Raw genomic sequence first — 26,932 nt, 5'->3', positions numbered from 1 at the left:
TGTATGGGTATTTGCCTGCATGTGTATGTATTCACCATGTGTGTGCGCGCCTGGTGTTCACAGAGGCCAGAAGAGAAAGTTGGATCCCCTAGGACTAGAGTTACAGACAGTTGTGAGCAGCTTTTGGGTGCTGGCAATCGAATCCAGGTCTTCTGGAAGAAGAGCCAGGTCTTAACCATTGAGCCATCTCTCCAGCCCCATATTTGACTTTTTAAACTCTAAATGCATTGTCTGTGTTGGTACATTGTCTTTGTTGGCCAACAAAACATGACTAAGTCATTTGATTATTTTGTAGTAGTCCAAGAAATACAGTGTTAGAAATTTAATGCATGAGGCTGGGATTAACAAACACACTTGCTTGAAACAGTTGATTAGTATGATTAGATTCATGATCAGGTTGAGATTCCAGATAGGAGAACGCCTACATGGAAGCCACGAAGTTCCCTCCCAGAAGCTTTCTGCCTGGTGCCAAAGCTTTGTGGGTACTTACTTGCTCTACACTGGCTCTAGAGAAGCGATCGTTTTTCTGCTGGTTTCAGTCTCAAAAGCCATATTGGCAGAACTCTTTGAAGGATTTCGTGTCTGGCGATGATGAGTTACACAGGAAAGCAACCTCCAGAAGAACCTCCAAAGAAAATCTCCCAAGCTGTCTCCTATGTTTCCTTCAGCAAACAGTGAATCCGGGTGACTTTGCAGCCTTTCCATCAACAGGCATTGTTTCAAAGCAACAGCTCCCTACAGGAAGCAGGCAAACTACAATTTATAAATACAAAGTAACGCCTGGCCCCTGTCTGAATCTAGACAACAAAACTCTTCAAGAATTATGGGACCATCTTGTGACTAGAAAAGGAACGTGTAAAAAATAATAATAATAATAAAAATAAAAGTCATAAGTAAATACTCCCATACTCCCGCCTGGGGGCGATTTGCATCATTGAACATTCTGTGACAGACCGGCCTAACAATATTTGAAATGTTGGGATATGCATCTATAATGTGTAAGATTAAAGAAGCCCTTCCTTCTGTTTTCTAGTGGGGTTTATTTCCAAGGAACCACCATTGGCATGGCACCCATCATGAGCATGTGCACTGCAGAGCAGTCCGGAGGAGTTGTCATGGTAAGCCAAAGATGTCCGGAAGATGTCATCCCTGTTCAATGATTCCCTTAGGAAATCCCTACTCTTGTCAGACCTGGTGAAGTTAGTTCCTTCCCATTGATGCTTCCTAGATTTACCTCTAACTTTTAATCCACCTACATTATGATTTATTTTTCTACATGTAGGGGACAGTTTAGAAGACACAGACAGTACACAGGAAAGGCAGTCATGGAAGAGTAGCCCCTTCTGTGGAGAAATATCTCAACTGGGACTATTGGTCAAAGTATCTCAACCCAGAAATGCTTCCTGGTGGTGGTAGGGGCCAGGACATGGGGGTTACCCTCTGTGCTCAGGGTTTTTTGGGGGAGGCTGATAGACTGTGGTTCTACACTAAATGTTGCCACTCAAGTAATTTTTTTTGATGGTTCTGCCTCTGCGCCCAACTGTCAGAAGTTTGAGGTTTTTCACTATGTACCATTGCAAATGCTTTCCATACCTTCTGGCCAGAGTACAATTTGTCTTTATCATAACCTTATTCTTGGAAGACAGAGGCCTAGGTTTATTGCTTTACAGGGGTAACTTTGTCATATACGGGGCTATATGTGTTTGTAAAAGGAAGTACAGCGAGAAGCACGTTTGAGATTTCTTAGGAGTTTAATGGAAGGAACTTAGACTTGCTGCCCAAGAGGGAGGGGGAGCGCTCCCTCCCATTCTAACCCTGCTGAAAGTTCTAAAAGGCATTCTCATACCAGATTGCCCCTTGAGAATCTAGTGTTCCACTATGGTACCAGCTCTCAGACAGGAAGTACCTTCAGTGCCTTTCCCTCCATCTCCATTAAACAAATACACCCTTGCCCTCCCCAAAATCCATGACCCCCTCCCCACCCTTCATACAGAGTGTCCATGAGCGTCCAGTCACAGTAAAGGGTGGAACAGTTACATTTTGCTGAGTGTTATTTTCTCTGCGTACTGGCTAATCTAATCTTTCTAGTGACGGTACATAAACATTCTCTTCCCATCTGGGAGCAGTGGTAGGTAATTTATGCAAGCATGCACTGGGTGGGTAGGCTATGTGGAGGGCCTTCACCCACTCACTGGCTTGCTGGCTTGAACCGGCTCCTCTCAGGTTTCCTTTGAACATGGAAGCCCTGCCGGTGATCTCCATCATGGAAGTCACTGGAAAGTTTGGGTTTTGCTGGTGCCAGGTTCATTTCAAGTCAGATCACAGCTATGTTTTCATAGAACAGATTGTAAAATTTTAAGAGGGAGTAATTTTCAGTTTCATGGTTCCATGGTTAGTTGCTACTGACTTTGCCACTTAAAACTGGCACAAATATGTTCAGGAGCCAAAATGGAATTCTTCATAATCAACGTGGATCCTGGCCCTGCAGAGAGCTGAGGCATCCCATGTCCCACATGACAGGGTAAAGGATTTGTCAGCTCATATCCCTTGCTCTGTTTCCATAGAAGTAATTACCAAAAGCCCTGCTTTAAAATCATGCAGGAAAAAAAAAACTGTTTGTTTTGAATATGTGAAAGTAAGATGAGAAAGAGAGGCCACTTATGTGTCATGCCGTGATAGTCTAGTGAGGCCCAAAGTTAATTGTTGGGGGAGGGGGGCTGAAGAAAGGACCCAGCAATAAAGAGTTCATAGTGCTCCACTTCAAGAGGACATAGCTTTGGTTTCCAGTACCCAAGTCAAGCAGCTCTTGACTGTAACTCCAGCTCCAAGGGACCCAATGCCCTCTTCTGGGCTCCAGGACGGCTGTACTCACGTGGGAAAACCCACACACAGACACAGTCATATAGAAACATAATTAAAACAAAATATGTTTTTAAATAAATTGGTTTTACCAATTAGATTGCAGATAATATACACACCATTTTTATCCCACAGAGAAATATCAAATAGGATATTTGATATTTGTAGGATTCATGAGACAATGAAATCAATATCCCGCCCAGACCCAAACCATCTACATTAGCTTTCTGTTACTGCATCCCGAAGTTGGAGCCATGTTTATTAGGAGCAGACATCACCATGCCCAAGGACCCTCAAATACAGAGAAAGGAAGTTAAGAAGAGGCGGGGAACCCTCAAAATATTTCTAAGACCATTTTCCATTGTTTCAAGATAAAACGACTCTAATTTTAGTAATTTAAAGCCATGCCTTTATATCTAACTAACCAAGAAAGAAAGAAAGAAAAAGTCTTGATCTGGACATGGCCCCAGACACACAAAAAGATGTTTTCATCCTAATTGTAAGCAGGCATAAAAGGTTTACCAGTAGCCCTTAAGACAGATTCCATTTATTTATGTATGATATAAAGCAACTCAAAAGTTAAAAATAAGACTGATATTCCACAGGACAAAATACTAGTAGTTGAGTGTTCTTGAGTAACAAGTTCCTTGAGTTCTGTGCCACACGTGCTAACTAAATTCAGCCTCCACACATGACAGTGGCAATATTCCCTCCACCAATGCATGTTATTAAGAATTGATTTCCTGAAACATGAAATCTATAATACTTCGACAACAGGAAACTGTGATGTGTAAATGAGCTAATTTATCAGGAATTTTATCTATTCTAAGAACAACTTGCTTCTCAGACACACTATTGTGTCCCAGACAATAGGCAAGTGACAGCTCTGCCCTTGACCTATGCCATCTGCCAGCTCTCACAGAAAACACACCTCTACCCAGAGTCCTCAGAAAGACTAGAAATAAGGGTTTTTCTAAAATATAGTACCATACTCTCTTCTGGACATGTTTGGAAAACCTGTTATCTATTTCCTGGGTAACACAAACCAAAATTCAAGCAAGAGCAAGATACTCATTTGCCTCAAGGTATGAATACGTTTTCCAAAGCTCCACTCACTGGCAGAATTTCTATAAATCTCATCTGCTAATTAACCAATCTTGGATTAAGTTAAGTAACTGTATTTTTAGTTATGTTCAAGTGTCTACTTGAGCCAAACTATCCACGGATTCAGTTAAGCCAGCCATGCTTGCTAATGGCAAAAGGTTAATGTGAATCCCAACAACTCCCCCCATCAGAGAATCTGGATGTCTCTGTCTGTGTCCAAGGTCAACTTAAAGGGCAAGCCAGGCTGAGACATAACTGAACTGTAATCTTAATTCAATCAATCCTCAAATGAATTATGTTATAATCAGCTGTTATTGTAGGTTGTCAAGAACTTTCCCAGAATCCTCCCCTACCAGGCAGAAAGAAAGAAACAGGGTTAAGTCTAGCTGTTTAGGGTTGATTTGAAACAGCTTTCATTCAACATCCTCTTGATCAGGCAGCCTTTTCTTTCTATTATTAGGAATGACTTTTTGTCTCTCTCAATGGTGTTTTGCAGAGGGGAGATCAACAACGAATCCTCACATATAATGAGACAGCCCTCAGCAGAACCCTCAAATGGGCTTAAAGAAACAGGCCAAATTACTTCCCATGTTCAGAATTAAAAGCAAGGCTCTGTATTGGGGAATTCAGGCTCTTTATGGGGAATTCAGTTAAACCAAGTGTTAGTGGTGACAAAATGCAAAAAAGAAGAGAAGATGAGTGAGAAAAGGCCAAGCAGATATGAACTGAAAATCTACGCTCTTGTATTTTCTTTGAGGACCATTCAGACAGCCCCCTTGGTGCTGCCGTCACCTTGGCGCATGAGCTGGGCCACAACTTTGGAATGAACCATGACACACTGGAGAGGGGCTGCAGCTGCAGAATGGCTGCAGAGAAAGGAGGCTGCATCATGAACCCTTCCACCGGGTAAGTACCAGGCTTCAGTGGCCCCAGAGTTCACTGTGCACAGCTTGAGTTGTGTGCTGAGAAACTTCTTAGCAAAAGAGGAAAATGCTTCCCACCCCGGTTTTTTGATTGAAGAATCCAAAAGATTGAAGTTTCCTGAAAGAAATTCATGCCCAAGTAGCCAGAGCGGACTGTGTGCTCCGGGGAGTCACAGCCAACCAGCTTCAATGACACATAGCACAAGGGCTGGCCTGTTGCCTGGGAAGCAGTGAAGATGGATGCTGTTATTTAGAAATCACAAATCAATCCTACAGTCTCAGCACGTGTTTGTCATTTGAACATATAGTCTCAGCTGACATTGGCCAGGCTTCTGAGGGTCTTGGGAACCTACCCTATAGAATTGAAAAGGGTCATGCATCCTAAAGGGTCTCCTCCTAGAGCATGCTGGGTAGAAGGTGCCTTTCACCTCTGGCTGGGTAAAGGCGGGTTACAGTATCCATGTTGACAGACCATTTAACCAGACCTTAAGGGTTTAAAAGAAATGACTTTCTAGGCCCACTATTAAAAAGCCCTTGAGTGAGGTGGACACAGACGCCACCTGGGAAGATTCAAGACGTGGATATCCTCTGATGACTGCAAGAGCCTTTCCCAAACTGGAGTGGTGAGCTTTAGGCAAGTCTAGATTTAGGCAAGTCTAGAGAGGGAAAGCACATGCTGTATATGTGCCCTGTCCCTTCTATTAACATCCAAGACCGTGTAGACACTTCTATTATGGAGCTTCCCCAGCCAAGCCTGCTGTCTAAGTTTGTTGAATTTGTGACATTAGGAGCAAAAAGTATTGACCGAATGACCCAACAGCTTAGCTCTATGAAGCCTTGCTAACAAGGAGGCAGCATGGTGTGAGGAAGAATGCCTGCCGATGAGCTTTAGAGTCCCAGAAGAGAGGAGGATTGCTGAAGAATGTGGTCTTGCCTTCACAAACAACACGCAGAGGGGCTCCCTACCAGACGGTGTGTAAGACACCAATAACGGCTGAGCTGAACCACACAGCCATCTGGGGTCAGCCACCGTGCCCTTCACAGTGAGCTACTGCTGCGTGAGTCACCCTCACTGGCACTCAAAATCTGCAGGGGCAACCTTTTCATCCATGGTTCTGCCATAAGCACAATTCAATGGAGTCACTGGGTCCTTGTTTAGTGATAACAGAAATCAAAGACCTGACTGAAAGTGAAAATAGAGCACCATCAGGGAGCTCTAGGCGTGGCCCACAAGCTACATGCAGCCTAAAACAGAGATAAATTCAACTCAGCACAAAATCATACACCCACTTAAAACATGATGAATTTTTTTTTTTTACAGCTCAATTGTGTAGTTCTCAAATGTGAACTTTTAGATGATGTCATTTCAGTGTCAAAGGTTGCATGTACCTGCTAGAGACTAACAAGTGGTGCTCTCTGAAGGGAAACCCTGGTGCATAATGTTCTCTAATACGAATCCAAACAAGGGGGAAGACCAGCTGAACATTTAGGGAAAGAAGCCACTGCTTAGAGTTCAAGGTTGGTCTACGGAGTGATGGACCTTCTGTCTCACTCTCCTGGAGTGACTGGCTCAGATGGGACTGGTGGGAGTTGGCCTGTGGCAGGGTGGTCTTTGTGACTCCTCATTCTTGATGAACTCATTCAGTGGACAGATCAAATGCTCTCTATGCTCCATTCCCCTGAGTACCCTGTGCACAGTAATACATCCACCCACGCACCTCCAAAAAAGGTCCCCATTGACCAACCATGTTGGCAGCTAACATTACTAGTGCTTTTTAGCTTTTGATAAGAGAAAATAAAAGAGGAAAGTATAGATTCAGACCACTGGGTTGGACTGGAGAAATCATGTCATCCAAGTTCTGACCTAATTTTCTTATCACTCGATTGTTCTCATGCACACAGGCAAAGGACCCAGCCCTGGACCTTTGTGATCCTTGCTAGATCCATCTGTATGTCTTCTATACCTCCCAGCCAGCCACCCACTCACTTATTGAATAGGAAGCACTGTTTGAGGTGTACTCAGCTGAGGAAGACCCTATAGCCCTAAAGATTATAGACATCTGCAGGTCTGCTCTCTAGCACTCTTGGGGTTTTGTGTGAGGTCTTTCTCGTTTGGCAGGTGGCCATAGCAGTGCTGAACAGTGCAGGCCAGATTACCCTAGAGATATCGGAACACCTCAGGTAGAAATGACATTGTTAAGAGCTCAGCAAAACATTTCGAAGGCTTTCCCGCACACCAGGGGCCTGCTAATAGCCTTTATTTGATTTATTCCTTATTAGCAATGTCAGAGTTTTCTCTTTTGCTGAGCTTGTGTTTTTGTGTAAATCTTTTTCTATTTGGTTCTCATTTATGATCCCACATCCCTGTCCAGAGAGTGGTGTTTTTAATTTTCTCAGATGGAAAGCAACTTCCTAAGCAACTGGGTGAATTAATCACAAAAGCCCAAAGTGAGAGGAGAGCCAAGGGGCCCAGACAATCCCCCGTCATCTATCACCTATTGTGGAATTTCCCAGGCTGTTCCAGCATTATCTCATGGTGGTGGTTCCCTTGCCTCTTGGGGTCCCTGGGAGAGGAGGGGGAGTGGATTGAATGAGATCATGTGCCTCTGTAAATTGTAAATCACTCTCCCAAGACAGAGGAGCAGTAGTGTCATTTAGTTCACAGGGACAGCAAGCACAGATATTGGACCTTTTTCAGAATTCCCACTGAGCCGTAGGAAGGACTTCTGGTTACTCTGGCAGATTTTAAACTCTGGCTTCTTCCTCTCTGTTGATCAATCCATGGGCGGCTAGTATCAAAAATGGTTAATTAAAGTCTAAGCCTGAAGGAGACCCAGAAAGAGATAACATTAATAACATATTTGACAGTAAGGGCTTAGAATCGAAAAGAAACAAATACCAGAAAAGGACTAAGGGCATGTCCTGTAGAGAACCTGGTTTTCCTTTAACACAGTATTCCTGTGTCCTGACTCTAAAATCTAAAATCTCTCTCCTGACAAATGGGATTAGAAGGCCTGCAAGTACAAGCACGGAGCAGAGTCCTGTGCAAACCAGGGTGCCTGATTTCCTTGCACACAGCAGCACCAGCTAAAGGGAGTTTCTCTATGGTTTGTCTGTAAGTGCATATGTTTTATGTCTTTGGAGACTAAGCATATGGGACCTGCCTTGGAAATTACTCTTTGGCATATGTGGTGTCTGGAGGTTTGTGTGGGAGTTAAACTCAGCAACATCCATCCATTAAGGGGCTCCTTACAGCTTTTGGTCTTCCTGGGTTGAGTGTGCTGAATTCATAGGAATAAGGATAGAGAAATGGTGAGAACACTTTTAGAGTTAGCAGGACAGTAAATATAGCTTGCCACAGCGAGAAAAGGTTATGATTTACATTCAAAAATAGAGTCACTGGTTGTAGTGGTATTCTTAAGAATTCTTTGAATTTGGGGCTGCTTTGAACTGTCCGAAGCAGCTGACTATGATTTTCCTTGTGCTCTAGCAGAGGCATGGTTTTGCCAGCTACAGATAGTTTCTGTGGTCGTGTGATGTCTGGAATTCTGGAAACTTTTCGTGTGTGTGTGTGTGTGTGTGCACGTGTGCATTGCATGTGTGCGTGTGCAAATATATAAATGCTAGAGCCTCATAGGTGGTGTCTGTGGTTGTTGGTTGTTCAGGGTGGTTGGTTGCAGTTTGTTAGTAGCTTTGGTCAAAGAAGAAACAAGGAAGAAATTAGATTCAGGGACTTGTCTATTTCCTCTCTCCCCTCTATCCTTATTTCTCTCCTATCCACTGCTAGAGAGTGAAACGGGGTAGAGGGATAAAGGGTGGGAAAAAGAAGCACCCACAAAGTAGAAATGTCCGGCTACAACGAGTTCCTCTAATTTTGCAGAAATTCTATTATTGAAAACTGGGCACTTAGGCTGTCTGGGAGGAACGCATTAGGATTGGCCACACATTGTGCTCTTGGATAGATGGTGGGTATACACCCATCACAGGACAGACCCATATCTATTTGGTTCCCATTATAATCCCACACTCCTGTCTTGAGAGTGGTGTTCTTAATTTTCTCAGATGGCAAGCAACTTGCTAAGCAAGTGGTGAATTAATCACAAAAGCCCAAAATGATGGAGAAGATGAGGAAAGATTTGTATTATTATGGTAGAAGCAGATGAGAAAATCAGCCAAAAAAAAAAACTTCCCCGGGTTGAAGTCTCATACCTGGCTAACGTGCTTATAACAGGGACTATTCAATTCTCAGCTCTAAATGGGACATGTACATCAGCACCTCCAAGGCTCAGGGAACACGGATAAATAAGAAGCTGAAAGAACTGAAACAGCAAGAAGAAACTAGGAGATGGTAAAGAACACTGACTTCTGAGCATGACGTGGCTGTTTCACTCCTGAACTCACAGTAGCTGTGATCACCTGCACAATAGCTCAAAAGGCAGGACCTAGCAACACCAGGTACATGGAGTGAGGATAGGGCCCACCCCTCCCTGAGGATTTATCTAAGTAGTTAACAAGGTCAATGAAAGGAGGAAAGGCACTTTTATTAGGGGTATATCTACTGATAAGATGTCCTTGCTGCAAATAAACCTTCACCCGTGCTCCCATAAGCTACCCTAGTGAAACTAACTGGCTTACAAACAAACAAAACACATGAAGGTGCAAGAGGGGATACTTGGGAAGGGAAAAGAATGGAGGAAGCAGAGGGGCAAAAGATAAAGGGGATAAAGATGATCAAAATATGTGAACATATGAAAATGTCATAATGAGTCAGGCAGTGGTGGCACATGCCTTTAATACCAGCACTTGGGTGGCAGAAGCAGGTGGATCTCTGAGTTCAAGGCTAGCTTGGTCTACATAGTGAGTTCTAGGGCAGTCAGGGCTGCTATACAGAGAAAACTCTCAAAAAAATAAAAGGAAGGAAGGAAGGAAGGAAGGAAGGAAGGAAGGAAGGAAGGAAGGAAGGAAGGAAGGAAGGAAGGACAGGAGAAAGGAAGGAAAAAAAGAAAAGACAATGCTATAATGAAACCTATTATTTATAATTAACACTTGCTGATTATAAACAGCTAAATAGAGGGCTGGAAAGATGGCTCAGTCAATAAAGTATTGGATGCACAAGCATTAAGGACCTACGCTCAGATCCCCAGCAGCCAGTTATAAAGCTGAGCACAGAGCTGGGGGCCTGGAATCCTATGCTTGGTGAGGTCAGGTCTCCAGCAGCCTTGTACACGACTGCCCTTGTACAAAGCTGGGCAGTGTCTGGCATCTGTAATCCTAGTGCCAGGGAGATTCCTGGTGCTTGTTAGCCTGCTCACCTAGCCAATCAGCAAGCTCAGGTTCAGTGAAAGATGCTGTAAAGTAAGTTGGAGAATGTTTGAGGAAAACGCTCAGTGTTGACTTCTGCCCCACCACACACACATGCATATACACTCATACAAGTACCCACTCACATACACACATGTACACGACTGCGCACAGATGGCAGTATCCTTGATTTCAGAGAACTGGTATTCACTGTAGTGGGGAGACAGGCAAGGGGTCCGGAGGTAGCAAGTTAAAACAGGCAGAGTTCTGGTAGAAGATCCTGTAGGTGTGGGGAAGACGATCCTGCTGCAGAGAATCCTATTTACTCTGTCTCAGCAGGCCTGGGTACCATAGCATCTGTCTGTAGGCACTCAGATGTCCCTCTAAGGCAGTGGTTCTCGACCTTCCTAACGCTGTGACCCTTTAATTCGGTTCCTCATATTGCGGTGACCCCCAACCATAAAATTATTCCATTGTAACTTCCCAGCTGTAACGTGGCTGCTGGATGAATCATGATGTAAATATCTCGCATGGAGAATATCTGAGATGGGACCCCTGGGGGTGGAGAACCTCTGCTCTAGGAGGGAAAGCAAAATCCTCAGATTCACCCATGCTACCACATTCCAGATCTTCCCGAAAGCGACCAATAATTTAAATCCCTATGAACAGGAAACCAAAGCTGGAAGGAGGTGAGCAGAGATTGCATCTAGGAGCTAAGGCCAGTGTGAGAGCCTTCGAGAGCTTGGGCAGAAGTGAAGCTGTCCTCTCCCTGAGCATCTCCAGTTCATCCCGTGCTACGGAATTTCTCTTTGAAAGGATTTGCCTGAAAATGCGTGTCAAGGGGGTAGAATGGATAGTGGCTTTCTGGGAAAGCTCCCAGGGCCTGATAAGGAGTACCAGAACCCAAGAGTCATCGACACAGAATATACACCCCATCAAAACCTACCCTCTCTGAACTCTGAGCAGCTGTGTAAGATCACAGAACACTCTGGACATGGAGGGATCTGCAAAGATGGGGTTGAAGGCACTTATGTCTCTGAATCATCTCATTTGAGGATGACAGGATTTGGGGGGGTCGGGGGTTCACAGTGAAAAGTTTAATAAAGTCACATTGTTTTTTCAAAGTATTGGGATAAGTGATGGAAATCTTTATCCAAGGAAAAGGAAAAATAGAGAGCCTTAGTGGCAAAAGAGGGGCTCCAGGAAATGAAATATGACTGGTCATCAACTTAATTATCCAGCCAGCATCCTGTAGTCTGCTACATCCTGATGTTAGCTTAGGGAAAAATGACCTAACAGGAGAATAAACAGGCTGGGAAGACCTCATTAGTGTACCACAGGCCTGGGTAAGTAGATGTACTTACTGGAAAACAAGGGTTGTCTGCACTTAATGCAGACTTCAACTGCTATATAATATGGTCCCAGGGCGTAGCAGAATTGTCCTCTTCACTCACGCTTAACACTTCATAAGCTTTGCTCTTTGAGTATCCAGTCCAGGGGGAATGACACAGGAAGTGTGCATCTATCTCAGTGGAGGGCACTTGCGTTGTCCTGGGTCATTGAAAAGGACACAAGTGTGTCCACTTTAAAACGAACTGGAACTCAGAAATCCAACAAGCCACCAAGTTTCTGAATCATGCAAGCAGAAGCTCAGGAATCCAAAGCTGAGTCTCCTCCTAATATTTTGCCACATGAAAGCAGCCATAGTCTTATTTGGACTTCCTGTAAGGACAAAGGCCTTCTCGGGACAAAGCATTCCAGTGCAACTTCTGTGAGGCAGATGACAGCCCCATTTTAAAGCTGGTTAGGTCTGCAAAACTCCCTCAAATTGCATCACTGCAGCAGGGAATCCTGGCCTGCCCTTGCCTCTTTAATCCGGCATTTTATTTGTGAAGACATTACAGCTGAAGTTCTCCCTGACCCTGTTCTGTCCCATGCCTGACACATGGCTTCCTCCTCTTCCTAGAAAGTGGTACAAAGGCTTTTACAGGAAGCCAAAGGTAACCTCAGGGCCTTTCCGCAACTATGCTATCCAGGAGGAACCATGTCATGCTCCACACGATCAGATTTTGTTTTATCCATTGCTGAATAGCACCCAGCATGTACTAGAACCAATAAGTATTTCCTGGATGAAAGGATGGGTGGATTGAAGGGTGGGCGGTAAGCAGCTGGATGGAGCAGGGGTAAATGCATGGATATAAACAGATGGGGAAATAGATGGATGGGTGAGTAGGGAGGTAGTAGGGGTTATCTGTAGGGGTAGATATGTGAATAAATACATGAATGGGTGAGTGGATAGGTGAGTGGCTTGATGAGGAAGAGAAGGGTGGGTTGGAGATTGGCAGATGGCTTGGTGGAGAGGAGAATGAATGGATAGTTAGACTGATGGGTCAGTTTGTGGATGAGTGGATAGGTGATGGATGAGGAGATAAATTGGATGAAGAGTTGAATGGATAAGTGACAACTGCAGCACAATCATTTGTTTCTTATGTTAATGACTCAGGCTCTAGAGGAAAAACTGTATAATCATCACTTTATCAAATCTAGCACTTGTACAATCTCCATTTTCCTTTTTTTGTACGAACCATATCTATACGGTGGGATTACAGCAACTTACAAGAATAGGCTCAATATAACAATAGAAAAACTTCGAAACACACTCACAGTAGGAACTATGTAAACACACAGGATGAGAGGGCCAAGCCTGTTGCTATTCCTTATGCACTCCATGGAGAGCAAGGAGATGAGAGAAATTTGCTTTTCGAATGTGGGGTCTTCCCAGTGGGGGGGGTGGGGTCCAGAGGCATGTCAAAAAAACATGCATACTCTAATAGTTCTAGGACAACCTCCCCCAGTCACCGCAGTAGACCTCTCTCCACTGTACAAAGAACTCTGGTGTCTTCCTCATGTCACTTCACAGCCCAGAGAAAGCACGGTCACACTCAGATCCATCTGCTGAATGAGAAGACTGCAGGTCAGGGAGGACACCGGCCAAGCTCCTGGCTCCAGGCCCAGTCTTTTGCCCTTCACTAGGTGCCAGTGAGCTTTGGAGCCCCCGGCTTCCAGGACTTGGGAATGGAAGAGAGAGCCTCTCGCCATTCCTGTATTCCCTGGTGGCTACCCCGGGCAAGAGCTACCCGGTGGGGCCAGCACAGGATGCATGCTGATCTCTGCAGCTGGGGTTCAGAATTCTCCGCTGTGACCGCTTCACCCAGCAGGTCTGACGTGAAGCACCTCTCTCGTTAGAAGCGTGCTGTGTGCAGGTGGGACTGCTACAGCAGCAGAAAGGGGCCTGTTACATGAGGCGTATAACCCGTCCCTCGTTAAGCACAGCACCTGTTTATATCTGTCAGCGCCCGGCCCTGGAGGGCCCCACAAGCAGCAGCCTTTCCGTTTAACCAAACACTGAGCAGCTCATCTGACACAGGGCCTCTGCCGAAGGGAGAGCAGAGGTCCCTTCCATCTGAACACTGAGTCGTCCCCCCCCCGCCTGTGCGTCCTCGGCTTTCAGGACTTGTACTCAGTGAGGAGTGAGGCCCCCACACTGGCAGCATCCAGGAACCTCCCTCCCGTCCCCCAGCGTGTCTCAACTAGCCACAGCTCGGTGTCTCTATTCAAATTCCCGGGGAATTGGATTTGCACTTTAATTAGGTTCCAGTGAGGAGGAGCAGCGGCCGAAGTTCACGTTTAGCCTGTGAACAATAATGTTCAGCAGATGTATCAGCTCTACGTCCCAGGTGCTTTCTATTAACCACAGCCATGTCCTACCGAGGTGAGGAGCCTTCATCCCAGGCTGTGTCTTCGTTAGCCTTCTGTAGCCCATCTGAAAGGTCCGCTGGGCCAGCATTGGTCCTGATGCAGTCACTACTGTTCTTGCAAGGTTATAGAGACGCCGTTCCCATTATCTTCACTGAGGTCCGGTACAGCCTCTGAGCCAGTGTTCTTGGTGTCCAGCCCACATACCATCGGGTGACAGAATGGGCTCAGTCCATGATCTGAAGTGATCAGGCTGCCCTGTGGGAATCTAGGGACAGAATGGCTCACAACATGATTCTGATGTGCACATGCTCACCCAGACTCGAACTCAGGTGTGCTGACCCTTGTTCTCCATCACACCAAAAACCTTCAGGCAAATGCTTCAAGGTGCATTTTAAAATTGAAGAGGACCCCAGCACTCACCTTTATTTCTCTGGCTCCTGGGAATCCCAAAGCATTCAGGTGACTGCCACTTCCTACAAATAATAACTTCATATCACCCCCACCCCTACACAGCCCCTCATTCAGGTTGTGTCTGAGGTTGCCTCGTAACCTGTGCCTGGGATTGGGGTAAAAAGCTCCTGAAAGCTCTCCCAGACCTAGAGAATGACGAAGATTGTGGACTTCTGTTAACAAACATTAAGCCCCAGCTCTGCAACACTGTGGTCCCAATAAGGGTCCTCACCTCATCAAACTCTGAAAAACCACAGCAATAAAATTTTACTTCAAGATATCAGGGTAGGAGGAGGGTTTACTAACCAAATGGTAAGTACTGTCAGCTTTTCTAGGTCCTTTATAAGGGTGTGAGGAGGCAGGCCCTGAACCACAGTGGTCCCAGTAAGCTGCATTGTGCGCAGGCTGATGCAGGAAAGCCAATCACTCATGGCTGCAGTACTTACTACCAGCCAGCCCAACTCAGGAGCCCACTTGGTTGCTCATGCATTTTGTGCCTGGAAGTGACAAGGTTTTATGAAGAGGTGCAGTTGCAAAAGACTTGAAGGCTTTTCTGAGGAAGGCCCTGGGATCTGGAGTTGGAAAACCAGCTGCACTAAGTCCACCCCAGCTGTGAGCTCTTGTGCTTTCTCACTGTGGGAGGGCCTGTCCTTGACCTGGGAAGAGAAGTTGAGGTGAATGCAAAGCTGGTGCTTCCACGAGGACAGCATAGAACAGGCTCCACATTGCAAAGGACTGAACTGTTTCTTAAAAGCCCTGTGTACCACATGTCCTGTGAATGTGCTCCATGTGAGCTCCATGCCTGGAAAGAGATGGGAGGACTTGAGAATCACGCTCCTACAGATGAGCCTCAGAGGAAATGTGAGGAAAGCTTCAGGGGGAGTTGCAAACAAGAGGAGGCTGGTAGCTGCCTTCTGAAGAGCATGTTCGTTGGCTGGTCTGTGGTTGGCTAGCTGGCTGGCTGGTCGATTATGCTTTTGAGTCCTGTTCCTGTTTGCCCTTCAGTCTTTTTTCTTTCAGGGATGGAAAAGAAGTGAGGGTAATAGATAACCCTTCCTCATTTGGTGTTGCAGTTTTACAAGGTTGCTGCATTCCAGCTACAGTTATGATGGCTCCTGCCCCATTTCTGAAATATTTCTAAGCCCTGAGAATGAACAAGGCAGTCACAGACATCTTTCCCTAAGACGATTTAGGATCTCAGGATGCTGTGAGGTTACCCCAAAGCTTTGTGGGTTTTGGTCGGAGCTCCATTGTCATCATCATTAGAGAGGTGATGAGGCCCACTTTATGGACGTAAAACTGAGGCTCACAGTAGCACTGACAGACAGGTACCCAGACATCCTCATCCTGGCTTACTTCCTCCCCCTCTCCTCCATGCCACGCCCCCAGAGAGAGCGTACCAGATCTGCTCTGTCAGTGGGAAGCCCCAACAACCCATTTTCCAAGAGCTGTTGGGTAGTTCTTTATTATGATGTCATTTCTCCTATGTGGACATGTGAATTGGAGTTTGGTTATAGTTGCTATTGGGTTTTTTGTTGTTTTGTTTTGGGGACTTGTAGTGTGTGTGTGTGTGTGTGTGTGTGTGTGTGTGTGTGTGTGTGTATAATCTTCCTTAGGAAGACTTTAAAAATAGGAAAGACTTTTTTTCCCATTCTCAGCATTCCTTAGTTGCCCATAGTTCTTTGTCTAGAAGTGGGTCCTTTTGAAATTTCCCCCTTCCATGTTAGGATGTTCATTGCTATCAACCCTGTTCAGGTCTTATTTTGGCAGCCATATTATTGAGGTGTCATGGGTATAGCGTCCCTATCATTTCTGAGCGACATAATCTCACAGATGATTTTCTGGTCCTCTGACTCTTGCAATCTTTCTGCCCCCTCTTCTGAAATGTTCCCTGATCTTTGGGTGTGGGAGTTTTATTGTATCATGTGGGTCTGAGAAACGCATAATCACTTGTTTTCTGCTTTTTGACGAGTCACTGTTTCTATAATGGTTCCCCATCTGTTGCAAAGAGAAACGTCTTCCATGAGAGGCAAGAGCCACACTTATCTGTGGCTATAAGGGCAAATACTTAGGCTGCATTAGGAGTTACACGCTGGTTTAATAAAGTGGCACTTGTGGGTTTCCCATCAAGATCAAGGACCTCACTAGCCAGAGACAGTTGGCTCTTGTTGAACAGGGCTTAAGTCTAATTAGAGAGCTGTTAGCAGCAAGATGTGAGCACTGCCATTGCAGCCTTGGCGTTGTCATGCTGCTCATCATCGTAGTCAGTAGCCATCACAGCGGAGTAAACTATTGGTTGCCTCCTTCCTTTGCAAGGTACATAGCAACTCCTACTACTGTGAAAACTAGAAACTGAGGTGAAAATTAGTCTATGATTACTGGAGGGATGTGTCACCCCAAGTGGTATGGACCCCTTCATTTAAACTACATATGTGCATGTATACACATAAATTTACATGGATGTAATTTTAACTAAGTACTAATATGATGATTCCTTTATGGAGTGTCCAGACACCTCCGTGTTATTCTACCTTCCTCCCTCTACCTCCTTTTCTAGTGACATTCCTCCTCCTTCAAGTTAAAGTACCCCCTATTTTACCCATTTCCTTTTTCAAAACGCTTGCTACTCTCCTCTCTGTTACTTCACACACACAAACACACACACAAACACACCCACACAGTCTCCTTTTTACTTTCCTGGTTTCTTCACTCACTCTATTTTATGTATGCATATCTTGGAGCTAGTAACCACAAATGAGAGAAAGTTTGTGGCATTTATCTCTCTGGGTCTGGGTTCCTTCACCCAATATGATCTCTTGACGTCCCATCTATTTACCTGCAAAGTTCATGCCTTCATTTTTTTTTTTTTCTGACAGCTGAATGGTATAACCCATACCGAATGTTCTCCAGTTGTCAACTGAAGGACATTTTGTTTGTATTCATGTCCTAGATCTTGTGAATAGAGCAGTAATGAGCATGGCTGAGCAAGTATCTGTAAACTAGAATGCTGAGTCCTTTGGACATATTCCAAGTAGTGGCATAACTCCGACACAGGGTAGATTTATTTTTAGCTCTTTGAGAATTCTCCACACTGATTTTCAAAGTGGAGTTTGCAATCCTGTCCCCACATTCTCTTCAGCATTTATTGGTGGTGGTTTTACTGATCTTTGCCATTCTGACTAGGGTGAGATGAAATATCAAGGTTGTTTTGATTTGTATTCCCCTAATTGCTAAGGAGCACGAACACTCTTTGAGATATTTCTTCTTTTGGGAACTCTCTGTTCTGGTCTGTAGCTCATTTTTTTAATGGGTTGGGGCTTTGGAGGGGTTGAGTCTTTGTTTTCTGAGGTCTTTTTATAATTTAGATATTATCCTCTGACAGGTGTATAACTGACAAGGATTCTCTCCCATTCTGTCAGCTTCCTCTTTACTCAATTAATTGTTTTGTGTTTGTTTTTACTTTTGCCCAAAAGCTTTTTAGTTTTTTGAGTTCCCACTCACCAATTGTTGGCCTTAATGCTTGGGCAAATGGAAAATGGAGTCCTATATTATATAAGGTACTACAGGTGTTTTCTTCTAGTTTTTTTTTTTCAGTCGATTTAAAGAGATAAACATGGATGTCTTCCTACCCTATTTTCCCAAAGCTGGCTTTCTCCATCACACAATGGTGGAATATCTAAGCTATGCTCATTCAGGGCCTGTCATGGTTCCTTTATCCTCCATCCCTTTTGCAGCCCTAGGAGACTGGATCAAATTACCATGGAGACATCAGAGCCACAGGAAACCATGAGAACTGCAGCTCCTGAATCCAGCCACCTCCCAGCAGCTTGGCCCTCAGGACTAATTTTTACTGGAAAAGTGGCTGTCCCAGAGAGCTTTCATAGAGCAGATAACTACTGACTTCTGTCAGGGGTGATAAAATGGTTTAGCCATGAAATGAACAATAGGCTCAAACAAGAAAAGGCTTTCTTGACTGTAGGTTTCTCCAAGTAAAAGTTGTCCCTAATCATGTTTTACTTGGCAGTTAAGAGACAGCTGGATATTAAGTTGTGACTGCCTGTATGGTAGGAAGCCCTGAACGGCTTCCTCTTTTTTATTGTTTTTCTTTTTTTAAGTAATTGGGTTTTATTTTCCTACAAATCACCCACCTTTCCACTTCATTCTGTTTTTATGTGTAACCTTGCATTCCGTGTGCTAAGCCTGCCCCAGGTGTCCCAGGTAGTTAAATATTAGAGAAAAAGGTGAATGTGTCTAACAAAAGAGGTCACATCTGAGCAGGAACCACAGTGGGCTGACTGTGGTGTCTGAGATAAATTCTCTGCACTGAAGTGAGAGTAGCTTTCCTCGCTGGGTCTCAGGTACAATTATTTTAAAGTGTTCTTGTGCCCAGGGACAGGAGCATGTGAAACGGTTTCTTTTCCGAGTAATTCTCTAGTTTTATTGCTTTGCCCAAGTCTGCCATTGCTATATGTCAGTTCAATTAGCTGCTGACCCGGCATATCGGGGACAATTTATTAAATGTGTTAAATAGCGTACTGTGATTAGCTTGCCAAGGGCTGCAGAACAACAAACAATCGTGTGTCGTTAAATACCTACCATGGGCTCAGCAAGATCTTTGATGTCATGCAAAGCTACAGAGCCCAATTTGGTGCTCTCTTCACGGGGGCTCCAGGGAATAACACTGCTGAGTAAGAGGGCAGGAGTAGGAGTGAGTAGAGGAAGGCAGAATTAGGATGCTGGCTCTTGAAGACGTAGAAAGGAGCATCTCTGTTCGTGACACTGCCCTGCACCTAATTTGTGTGCAGAGCAAGGACTCATGTATTACTGCAGTTCTGTTCTGTTTTGTTTTTGAGACAAGGTCTTTCTATGTAGCCTTGGCTGGCCTGGAAATTACCGTGTAGTCTAGGCTAGCCTTGGACTCACAGAGCTCCATCCGCCTCTGCCTCCCAAGAGCACTTAAGCACGCCAATGTTACTGAAGTTCTTAATATTTACAAACACATTCTTGATTCACGTTTGCTTAAAGAGACAGGTAAGTGCTTAGGGAATTCTGAGTTCATGCCCAAAACCAAGAAAGGTTTTCTAAATGCTGTTCAGTGCTTCTCAGAAAATGATACTGTGGTGTCAACCCAGTGTTTCTGAGATGGCACAAGTAGATGTGGGCTGTTCCACTCAGTGTCAGTCAGAATTGAATTTTAAACTTGGGTGAGGAGTTCTTAAGCTTGAACTGGCATCTCTTGGGCCATCTAGTGATGGCCAGATGAAGTGCTATCTTGCCGTGGGACAACCCTTGAGCCGTAGGAAGGGATGCTGGGCTACTGTGTGAGTGAGCCTTGAAGCACCACACTGAAGAAAAGAACCAGCTGCATGGGGTGTGATGGGGAACTCTGTGTGGTTCCTCCCCCCATGTACTGAATAGAAGCGACCACTTGATGGGCATGTGTGTCAGTGTTAGTTCTCATTTGTTTTTCCGTTGCTTGACACTCTTGACCAAAAACAATTGGGGGAAAGAAAGGGTTTGTTTTATCTCACACTTACAGATAATAGTCCATCCCCGGAGTGAGGTCAAGGCTGGAACCACAAGGGAACAACTATTCCTGGCTCATGGTCAGCTACCTTTCTCATAAAGCTCAGGCCCACCTGCCTAGGGATGGTGTCACCCACAGTGGGCTGAGCCTTCCCCACACGAATCGTTAATCGAGATCATCTTTTACAGACTTGGCTACAGCCCAGCGTGATCGGGGCAATCCCCCAGTTAACATTCCCTCAGACGACTCAGTTGACAGCTGAGGGTAACCAGGGCAGCAATAAAGAGAATGTACCAGGATTAGGTGACCCTACAGTGCTGCATGTGGACTAAGACTCACTGAATGGTGAATTTAACATGGCTTTAAGAAGTGACTCTTCTGTGTTGCACATTCTGCATCAAATCACTTGCTCTCTTGGAAGGACATGGATGCTGGGATCCTCCCTGAGTTACTCCCACTCTGTGAGTCTGGATGGGGCCTGGGAACCTGCATTCCTAATAAGGTATTGACACCGCTGCTCCTAGACCACATTTTGTGAGCCACTGGCCTACACACCTGTCGGGGTGTAGGCAGGCTGGTCCCCAGCACCTGAGTTTGGGTATCAAGTGTATGCTGATAACTTGCTGCATTTTCAGCTGCTCATCACAGGCTGACTTAAGTAACAAAGAAAATAGGGTAGTTTTTAATCAACGATTTAAAAAATAGGTAGTTTTAATAAATGATTAATTGTAACCAATGAACTTGGAATAAAAGGACCTACTCAAACCCAGTGTCTGCCGATCCTTAACTAGAAACTCATCCTTTTGCAAATGGGAATAATACTCTCCTGGGGTTGTTTTGAATGAACAATTAGACCAAAATCTATCTCAGTGGCTAGTCTTAGGAATTTAGAATCTTGTAGTAGAAATACTGTGACAGGAAAAAGAATAATTAACCTGTGGTCCCCACATGTGTCACACAAATAATCATGTATCTGAGGGCCTGGGACCATTTTCCTGTGAACACTACAGGATTTAGAGAAACGGTTCAAAAGACAGAGGAGGAGGCATTGGACAGTCCGATAGGAAAGGGACTTGGCAAAGACTAATCCTGGGAACACTGAGCAGTACTCAGATCATATCTGAACCCTCTTGGAACTCCCCTTAGATTAGAGTAAAATGGACCCTGCAAAATACTTCTCAAGTGAGTGAATGAGAGGGAATTATAATGATAACATCCAGATCAGCCAAGTTCCACCATTATACAAAGCTCCAGGGCAGCAGAATAGGGGGCAGAGTGATATACATGGCCCTGCTGAGCACTCTCATCATGGCTTCCCTGGTTATACTAACCTGGAGTGACAGTATCCGTCAGTGGCCACACCACGGGCCCTCCTGTGGATGCCTAAAGCCACAGAGCACAGATTCTAAGCACACTGTTCATCCTACAAAGGAACTCATGACTCCATGAACCAGCAGTCCCTGGCTATGTGCTCCGACCTCTAAGCACCCAGTGGCCCTTTGGGGTTTAAAATATATTCTTTTGTGTATAGATCAGAAATAGTATTATAATGAGAACAATCTAATATTTGGTTCTGTTGAATTTCCTTTCTCTTTTGAGACTCAAAATAACTTCAGATTATTAAGCTTTCTGCAGGGAGTGAAGGTCAGGTCCATTAGCTCTAAGTTTTGTTGCTTTTTTAGCACTGACCACTAGCCCTCTGAGCACCTGGGTAGCTTAGGGCGTGTGTAGTTTGCTGAAAGTTGGGAAATCAGAGTTAGAGTTCCTTAGGAAAGTGCCATCAAGACTGTGCCAATTATAATGGGATCCTGCAAATGTCTCCACCATGAGGTACGTCAGGGTGTGCTGGGCAGCAGGCCTGCTTGCTCATGAAGTCCTGGGTTTCTGGCAGGCCAGTCCGTATCATCCTTGCTGCCTGAAAAGATGAGAGAATGTATTTGTGAAACAGGCTGGCAAAGCCCCATGGGTAAGGGCACCCTGGTGTCGCCTCTCTGTCTCAGAACTGTCCTTGGCCCTTTTCTGCAGAAGGGGCTACTTCTAGCTGTGTGTATCTGCTTTTTTCCTGATGACTATCCCACCGGGAGTCACTGCTGCCCACACCCACGGTGAGTTCCTCCCAGGGTGTGTCCAGACATTCTTCCTCTTGCCCTTTGGACGGCCCAGTTGCTCCTTTCACAGTGAGTTCTTGGGGGGATGGAGGGAGTCCTACCCCTCTATATTAGCTCAGTGTGCATCCCCGTTGCAAATTCTCCTCAGTGTCTCTCTTTCTCACTGGCTTACTTTGGTCCCCTAACTCCATACCTCTCTGCCCACCAGAACAAACCTCTAGGAGCCCTGGAATCTGTGTGTGTGCCCTGAAGTCTGCAACAAGCCTGCTACCTCCTCAGTATGGAATATTTTTAGAATCACTGAATAATTAGGGGCTGGTCACATTGCTTTTCTCATTTAACTGCCCAAAGAAGGTTCAAGAAGAGTCTATCAGAGGAAATAGTCAGCGGTCTCCTGTGTCAGGAATCACAAAAAGATGAATCAGGAAACATTGTCAATGGTCAGAAAATATTCCTCGGCCCCATCCTGGGCAGGGTGGTATCAGGGCTATCAAATGGCTCGGGGCTAGAGTACTTGCCTGACATACCTGAGGCCCTAGTTACCACCCCAGTACCAAAGAAATGGGAAAATCATTTGAGGGAAGAGCTATAAGTACTGGTGAAGACAGAAACAAAAATACCTAGGTTTGAGAAGGAGGAGGAACTGAGGACCATAGTCAGCAGTCTCTGGGAGTTTCATCAAACAAGACTGTAAAGGTCAGCATGCCTAGGCTTGGGGGTAAGGGACAGCTATGTGATATGTGTAAGCTCTCCTCATGGTCAGAAACTTCGTTGAAGCCTTACCTGATATCTTAGGAGGACAGTACTGTTTTGCAATTCCAACAGAGGTGCCATAAGAAACCGATGCAGGCAAGTTAGAGAACCTTGAGTATTGGTCCTCACCTGCCACCTTGTTTAAAGCACGATCACTGTCTTTCTCCTGAGTACATCAGACTGCCTCACCCACAGGCTCCAGGGGCTTCTCTCGTCTCTGCCTCCCTTCTTGCCGTGGGAGTGCTGGGATTATAGACACACTGCAGCTTACTGTGGGTGCTGGGGATCTGACCTGAGGTCCTCACACTTTGTAAGCACTTTTTGCACTGGGCAATCTCCCCAGTGCTCTGTCTCTTCTTCTTTGCCTCGATTTACCCTAGAGTCTTTTCTAATTAACTTGGGCACTCTCCAGAGAATGGCCTCTTCTGAAGGGAGCTGGTCACAGCCTGTCATTGCAGCACCTAGCTGTATATGTCTGAGAATGAACTTGAGGCCCCAAGGTCCTCATGGAGGGGTGCTCTGACACAGAATAGAAGGCCTGCACTAGTCATTGGCCAAGCTGCCTTCTTTGCAAAGGACTGCCTTCAGCACCTTGTGTAATGTACTAGTCTCCTCCACACCAAGCCTTTCAAACTCGAAGATGTTACACTCTGGAGCCTTTCTGCATTATTTTGATACTGGCAACAATCTGTCTGCCAAGGAAACTTACAAAGATCCCAAAGGGAACTTTGTTACAGCCCTGTTCATCAATTTATCTTCCGGTCTGGCAGAGCAGGATTTGCCTTCGTTTGTTTATCAGTGGTTTGAATTATATGCCAGTTAACCTGAAAGTGACAAAAGAGGGATGGGGCAAGGGACAGAGGAATTAGTGGTGTCATCAGCCTGGCTCCATGAACTCTCAGCACCCAAAAATATTGCCAAACTCAGTCATGAGGTGGCAATTTCTCTGCCATATTTAGGAAGATATAGCTGCTTGTGTTGACCTGGCCAATTGATTGAGATCCAATTATAATGTCATCCTGGAAATGTCTCCACGGGGAAGTATGCCTGGGTGTGCTGAACAGTAGGCTTGCTTCCTCACTAAGTCATAAAACCTGGCTCTCTGGCAGGCCAGGCCTCATCGTCTTCAATAGCTGGAGAAATCAGAAAATGCATATTAAGAGAGAATGATATACTTTGTGTTGGGATAACTGTATTAGTCTGTGTTCTGTTTCTATCACAAATTTTTCATAGCTCATAGTATATAAAGAGGTTTATTCAGCCTATAGTTTACAGTTTGATCAAAGGCATGGTGCTGACATCTCTGACACCCTAATGGGGGGTCTCATGGCAAAAGCCATCCCAGTGGCAAAGGGCATGCAAGAGGAAGCAGTCATGTGCCAAGATGAGAATGATTCAGAAGCCAAGCTTATCCTTTTGATGCCTTGTTCTAAGTGGGAACTCGTCAGGGTCTCTCAAGAGCTACATCCCTTCTGGTGTCCACCTTCCAGGAGACACCACCTGTGAGAGGCCCCTGACCTCTCAGCAACAGATCACCAGAGCAATTCTTCCAGTATATGACCCCTGGGAGAGTCTCTAAGACATGCCCGTAACACTGTCTGCTGTGGGAAAAGTCCCCAGTTCCCTGTGACTCACAAGAAGTGTGTTTCCATCTCAGAAGGCATGCAGGGGCTCTAGGCTTTTCTCTCTCTAGGATTCAGGATCAGTTATCACACCTAGCTCCTCCAGGTCCTGGTCATTTGAGAAAAAGGGAAAGAAAGATTTAGGGAAGGAATAGTCAGCTCAGTACTGTAGACCTGACATCACTTCCACTCACAGTGCATTGCTAAGAATTAGTTACAAGGTCCACTCTGGTACCAACTGCCTAAGCACCTCCTCTAGACCCGAGAAGGGGGCCAGAACTCTGTGGATGACCCCACCACACCCTTTGTAGCCCTGGAATTTATCAACAAGACCAAGACCTGTGTTTCTGGATTGCCTCCATTTGCTTATAACTGTGCCAGGGAAAGACCATGGCTCCATTTTCATAAGCCTAAATGCCAACACCAACATAATCTATACTGGGACAGACCATATATCCCCTGGATGCTCAGAGCCAATAGCCACCTTCATGTGTATCATTTTCCTTTCTGCATGTACCAAGGAAGACATTACTATCTGTCTTTGTTATAAAGTCTAGGCCCTAAGGCTTCATTTTCTACAACATAACCTCTGTAATGGTTTGATTGAGAATGGTCTTAATGGCTCCTAAGTTTGCCTGCTTGGTCCTCAGTGGGTGGAACTATTTGGGAAGGATTAGAAGGCGCAGCCTCATTAAAAGAGGTAAGTCACTGGAGGGAGGCGTTGAGGTTTCAAAACACTCTTGCCATTCCCGGTCTATCTCTGTCTCTCTGTGTGTGTCTCTCTCTCTCACTCCCCCTTCCTCTCCCTTTCCCTTTCCCTCTTTCTTTCTCTGCCTCCTGCTTGTGGATCCAGAAGTGAGCTCTCAGCTCTTCCTGCCACCATACCTCTGCTCTATCATCTCGGACTCTAACCCTCTGAAGCCATAGCCCAATTAAATTATTTCCTTTATAGGTTGCCTTAATCATAGAGTTCTGTAACAGCAATAAAAAAGTAACTAATACAGCCTCGCTGAAGAACTGTCCATAGCAATGTGGTGTGACTCCTGTATAAAGCTACTGATGTGAAACTGTCAAAAGAACACTTCTTTTTTTGACAAAGCTCTTCTTTCTCGCCATATGGGGATGAATACTATCTGGTAGTACTTAATTTGACTGTGTTTTATCAAACCCTGTTCATTGAAATACCTGTAAGCAGCTGTACATTGCTGCTACCAGGTGTCATAAATCGAAGCACCTGAAGGCCAGGAAGGCCACCTGTGCCTGTGTGACTCACTGGGGCTTTTCTTTCTCAGGTTCCCATTCCCCATGGTGTTCAGCAGCTGTAGCAGGAAGGACCTGGAGGCTAGCCTGGAGAAGGGAATGGGGATGTGCCTCTTCAACCTACCAGAGGTCAAGCAGGCCTTTGGGGGCCGGAAGTGTGGAAATGGCTATGTGGAAGAGGGAGAAGAGTGTGACTGTGGGGAACCAGAGGTAAGGGGACTGTCTCCATGGTGCCTGCCTTTCCTTCTGACTGGAAGGATGGGAAAGCTTGGGTGAGGTCAGGCAGCAAAATGAACATGCTAAAAACTGGTACTAGGAGGCTTCAGAGATGGCTCACTTAGTAAAGGGTTTGCCATGCAACCAGGAGAACCTGAGTTCCTAAAACCTACATGGAAAAGCTGGGTGTGATGGTGTGTGCCAGCAATCTCAGCACTGCAGATAGGCAGAGATAGGCAGATCTCTGAAACATACTAGCTAATCAGCCTAGAGGTCCCAGTGAGAGACCTCATTCCAAAAAAGCAAATCAGAACCTGAGAAATGATACTTAAAGTTGACCTCACACCTCAAACCGCACACACAAACACAGGGTGGGGGAGGGAAAGAGAGAAATGAGTTTGTAATGAAAATATTGGTGTAATAGAGATTCTGTGGGAAAGTTTCTATGGCCACATTAAACAGGCACACATAGTGGGTGGCTTTCTGGAATGTTAGCAATGTACAGCGTTGGCTGTATCAATTGGTGTTCATGGGTGGGTGCCTTCTCTATTGAAGGGTGTCCCACCCTTAGTGAGGTGAGGATGAGAAAAAGAAAAAACAAACAACTTTAGCTCAGAGGTTTTTTGTTTTGTTTTTTGTTTTGGGGGGGGTTTTTTGTTGTTTGTTTGTTTGTTTGTTTGTTTGTTTGTTTGGAAAGCAAAGCCTTGGAAGTCTAGCTTCTAAGAGGTCATAAGTACCATGCCTTTCTCTTTGCAAAGCTTACTGTGAAAGGGGAGTGGGACTAAGCAGCACTGAGCTGAGCTTTCCATCTAGCTGAGATTGTTCTGATGTCTCCTCTGTGTGCACAGCTGAGGCCAGACATTCTGGCCGATCAGTTCTCAAGCAGCTAGCATTTGCAACCAGCACCAGGCTCATTGAGCCCTGCTTTCCAGCCACTCTCTGGGAAGTTTCTTATTTGGATAGGCCCACAATGAAGCTGCTCAGCATAAAACATGTAAGTTACTTTTCGCTCTCTTAGTCTTGAGAGAGGATGGCAAAGGGAACACTGCC

The 26,932-nt window shown here is 45.3% G+C and overlaps 1 protein-coding gene across 1 annotated transcript in view; it reads left to right on the top strand.

Moving 5' to 3' along the window:
• The window catches only part of Adam12 (ADAM metallopeptidase domain 12), a 319,335-nt gene that overhangs the window by 244,841 nt on the left and 47,562 nt on the right, over window positions 1-26,932 (top strand). The window contains exons 10-12 of the mRNA XM_060381368.1: window positions 1,034-1,118; window positions 4,721-4,869; window positions 25,699-25,876. Coding sequence (XP_060237351.1) covers window positions 1,034-1,118; window positions 4,721-4,869; window positions 25,699-25,876 — 412 coding nt within the window. The remainder of the gene's footprint in view (window positions 1-1,033; window positions 1,119-4,720; window positions 4,870-25,698; window positions 25,877-26,932) is intronic.

Source organism: Meriones unguiculatus, chromosome 1 (genome assembly GCF_030254825.1).
Source record: "Meriones unguiculatus strain TT.TT164.6M chromosome 1, Bangor_MerUng_6.1, whole genome shotgun sequence".
In the NCBI taxonomy this organism is placed as follows: Eukaryota; Metazoa; Chordata; class Mammalia; order Rodentia; family Muridae; genus Meriones; species Meriones unguiculatus.
This window is presented reverse-complemented; position numbering and strand designations above follow the sequence as displayed.